Raw genomic sequence first — 2,959 nt, 5'->3', positions numbered from 1 at the left:
AAAAAAAAAAAAAGAAATTATGAAGCCATATGCCAGTGGCTCAAACCTGTCATCCTAGCTACTCAGGAGGCTGAGATATGAGGATCTCAGTTCAAAACCAGCCAGGACAGAAAAGTCCTTGAGACTCTTATCTCTAGTTAACCACCAGAAAACTAGAAGTGGCACTGTTGACTCAAAGTGGTAGAGTACTAGCCTTGAGAGGAAAAAGCCCAGGGACAGTGCCCAGGCCCTGAGTTTAAGCCCCAAAACCAACAACAACAACAACAACAAAATTATGAAGTGGCCAGTAGCTGATGTCTATAAAATCCTAGCTACTCAAGCCACTCTGGGCAGGAAAGTTGTGAGACTTTTGTATCTAATTAACCAGCAAAAAGTTAGAATGAAGCTATAGCTTCATTCTAACTCTACCTTCATGAAGATAGAGTGCTTTCCTTGGGGGGGAAAGCTAAGGGACAGAGCCCAGGCCCTGAGTTCAAGCCCCAGGAAGAGCATACACACACACACACACACACACACACACACACACACACAGAGAGAAAAATATCAATAGACCATTACATAAATCTATTGATAGAAAAGGGATTTTAAAGAAAACATGTACTACCAGGAGTCAGGTACCAGTGGCTCACATCTGTCATCCTAATTACTTCAGGAGGCTGATGTCTGGGGAATCATGGCTCACAGCCAGCCAAGGCAAGAAAATCTGTGAGACTCTAATCAATAATAACTAACAAAAAGCTAAAAATGGAGCTATGGCTCTATCACAGAGCACTAGCTTTGAGCACAAAAGCTCAGGAACAGCACCCAGACCTTGAGTTCAAGCCTCGAGACTGCAAAAAAGAAAAAGAAAATATGAACTACTAGAGATCAGAAGCATAGTTATGTAGAACTACTAGGTTTACACTTACCACTGGAATCACCATGTTCCCCAACAATCCAACCATGACAGCTTGTGGGGTGGATCCCCAGCTTCTCTCCAATAAAGTAACGGAAACGGGCAGAGTCGAGATTACAACCACTACCAAACACACAATTTACAGGTAGGCCACTTATCTTCCAGGCAACATATGTCAAGATATCCACTAGGAAAAAAATTTATGATATTAGAACAATATTCATAATAATGTTTGTTTTTTGGGTTTTTTTGGTCAGTTGTGGGGCCTGAACTCTAGGCCTGGGTGCTGTCCCTCAGCTCTTCAGCTCAAGGCTAGCGCTCTATCACTTGAGTCACAGCACCACTTCCGGCTTTTTTTCTGCTTATGTGGTGCTAAGGAATCAAACCCAGGGCTTCATGCATGCAAGGCAAGCACTCTACTACTGAGCCACCTTCCCAGCCTCCATAATAATGTCTTTTAACTTCATTTTTCTGAGCCAACCACCTGGGAGGCTGAGATAAGAAGGATCATGATTTGAGACTAGCCCAGAAAAAAAGTTTCGAAGATGCTGTCTCAATGAATAAATAGCTGGGCATGGTGGCACATGCCTGTAATCCTAACTACTCAGGAGGCTGAGATTTGAGGGTTGCAATCTGAAACTAGCTCTGGCAAGAAAGTCTGTGAAACATCTCCAATTAAGTACCAAAAAATTGAGCACTACCCTTGAGCAACAAAGCTCAGGGACAGTACCCAGGCCCTAAGTTCATGCCCACACACGCACGCACGCACGCACGAACACACACACACACACGAACACACACACACACACACAAATAATGAAAGCAAAAAGGGCTGGGGAAGCCAGGCACTAGTGGCTCATGCTGTAATCCTAGCTACTCGGGAGGCTGAGATCTGAAGATTGCTGTTCAAAGCCAGCCCAGGCAAGAAAGTCCCTGAGACTCTTATCTCCAAGTAACCACCAGAAAACTGTAAGCAGCGCTGTGGCTCAAGTGGTAGAGCAGTTGCCTTGAGCTAAAGAACTGAAGGACAGACAGGTGCCAGTGGCACACACCTTTAATCCTAGCTACTCAGGAAGCTAAGATCTGAAGATCACAGTTCAAAGCCAGTCTGGGCAAGAAAGTCCGTGAAACTCTTATCTCCAATAAACCACCAGAAAACTGGAAGTGGCGCTGTGGTTCAAGTGGTAGAGCGCTCGTCTTGAGCTGAAGAGCTGAGGGACAATGCCCAGGCCCAGAGTTATATCCCTACAACTGACCAAAAAGAAAAAAGAAAAGAAAAAAAGATAGTTATATACTTTTGAAAAATGTTAAATTATTCACTACTAGAATTTGAAAACAAAAATATTTCAAGAAGATATTGTAAGTACCTGTTTGTACATCTAGTAATCAGTCAGTCAATGCTACCTCCTTATTTTAATAACTCTCCTAGATGTCTCTTTTCCAACTACCATATTTTTAGCAAAGCCATCAACATCTGTTACCCAGAGAATAATGCAATGGGCCTGGCTCAGAGATGCAGGTGTGTGAATGCTCAAAAACTACAGAAGAAACCTAAGCTTTGCTCTGTCTGTCCTTGAAGTGCTGTGTAAACAAGAAATGATGCAAAGGCACAGTTGCAAACTGTGTAGCTGGCATGCCCAAAATGTTTCCAGTAAACATACATAGCTCTCCTGCAAAGACTAGAAATAGTTTTTGCTTCCAGGCATTTGAACAAAGTTAGTTCTTTCTAATCATTAGCTCATGACTAGCAGATGAAACCAAAACTTCTGTGACCATAAACAATAAAAAGTACAAACGTTACAGAATTAGTTCATAAAATTCATGAAGAAAATAATAAGTAGCAATGAGTGCTGGGAAAGTGGCTGAGTGCTTGCCTTGCATGCATGAGGCCCTGGGTTCGATTCCTCAGCACTATATAAACAGAAAAAACTGTAAGTGATGCTGTGGCTCAAGTGGTAGAACACCGGGGGCTGGGAAGATGGCTCAGTGGTAGAGCACTTGCCTTGCAATGCATGAGGCCCTGGGTTCGATTCCTTAGCACCACATAAGTGAAAAGAAAAAAGC

General features: G+C 43.0%; 1 protein-coding gene across 4 annotated transcripts in view; it reads right to left on the bottom strand.

The window, feature by feature from the left end:
- The window catches only part of LOC105988070 (L-lactate dehydrogenase C chain-like), a 39,814-nt gene that overhangs the window by 26,463 nt on the left and 10,392 nt on the right, over positions 1-2,959 (bottom strand). For all 4 annotated transcript variants that reach the window (XM_013019561.1, XM_013019560.1, XM_013019563.1 and 1 more), the window contains exon 5: positions 909-1,082. In XM_013019561.1, coding sequence (XP_012875015.1) covers positions 909-1,082 — 174 coding nt within the window. The remainder of the gene's footprint in view (positions 1-908; positions 1,083-2,959) is intronic.

This window comes from Dipodomys ordii, unplaced genomic scaffold, assembly GCF_000151885.1.
Source record: "Dipodomys ordii isolate 6190 unplaced genomic scaffold, Dord_2.0 Scaffold46, whole genome shotgun sequence".
NCBI classification, from domain to species: Eukaryota; Metazoa; Chordata; class Mammalia; order Rodentia; family Heteromyidae; genus Dipodomys; species Dipodomys ordii.
The sequence above is the reverse complement of the archived record's forward strand: the minus strand, read 5'-3'. Positions and strand labels throughout refer to the sequence as shown.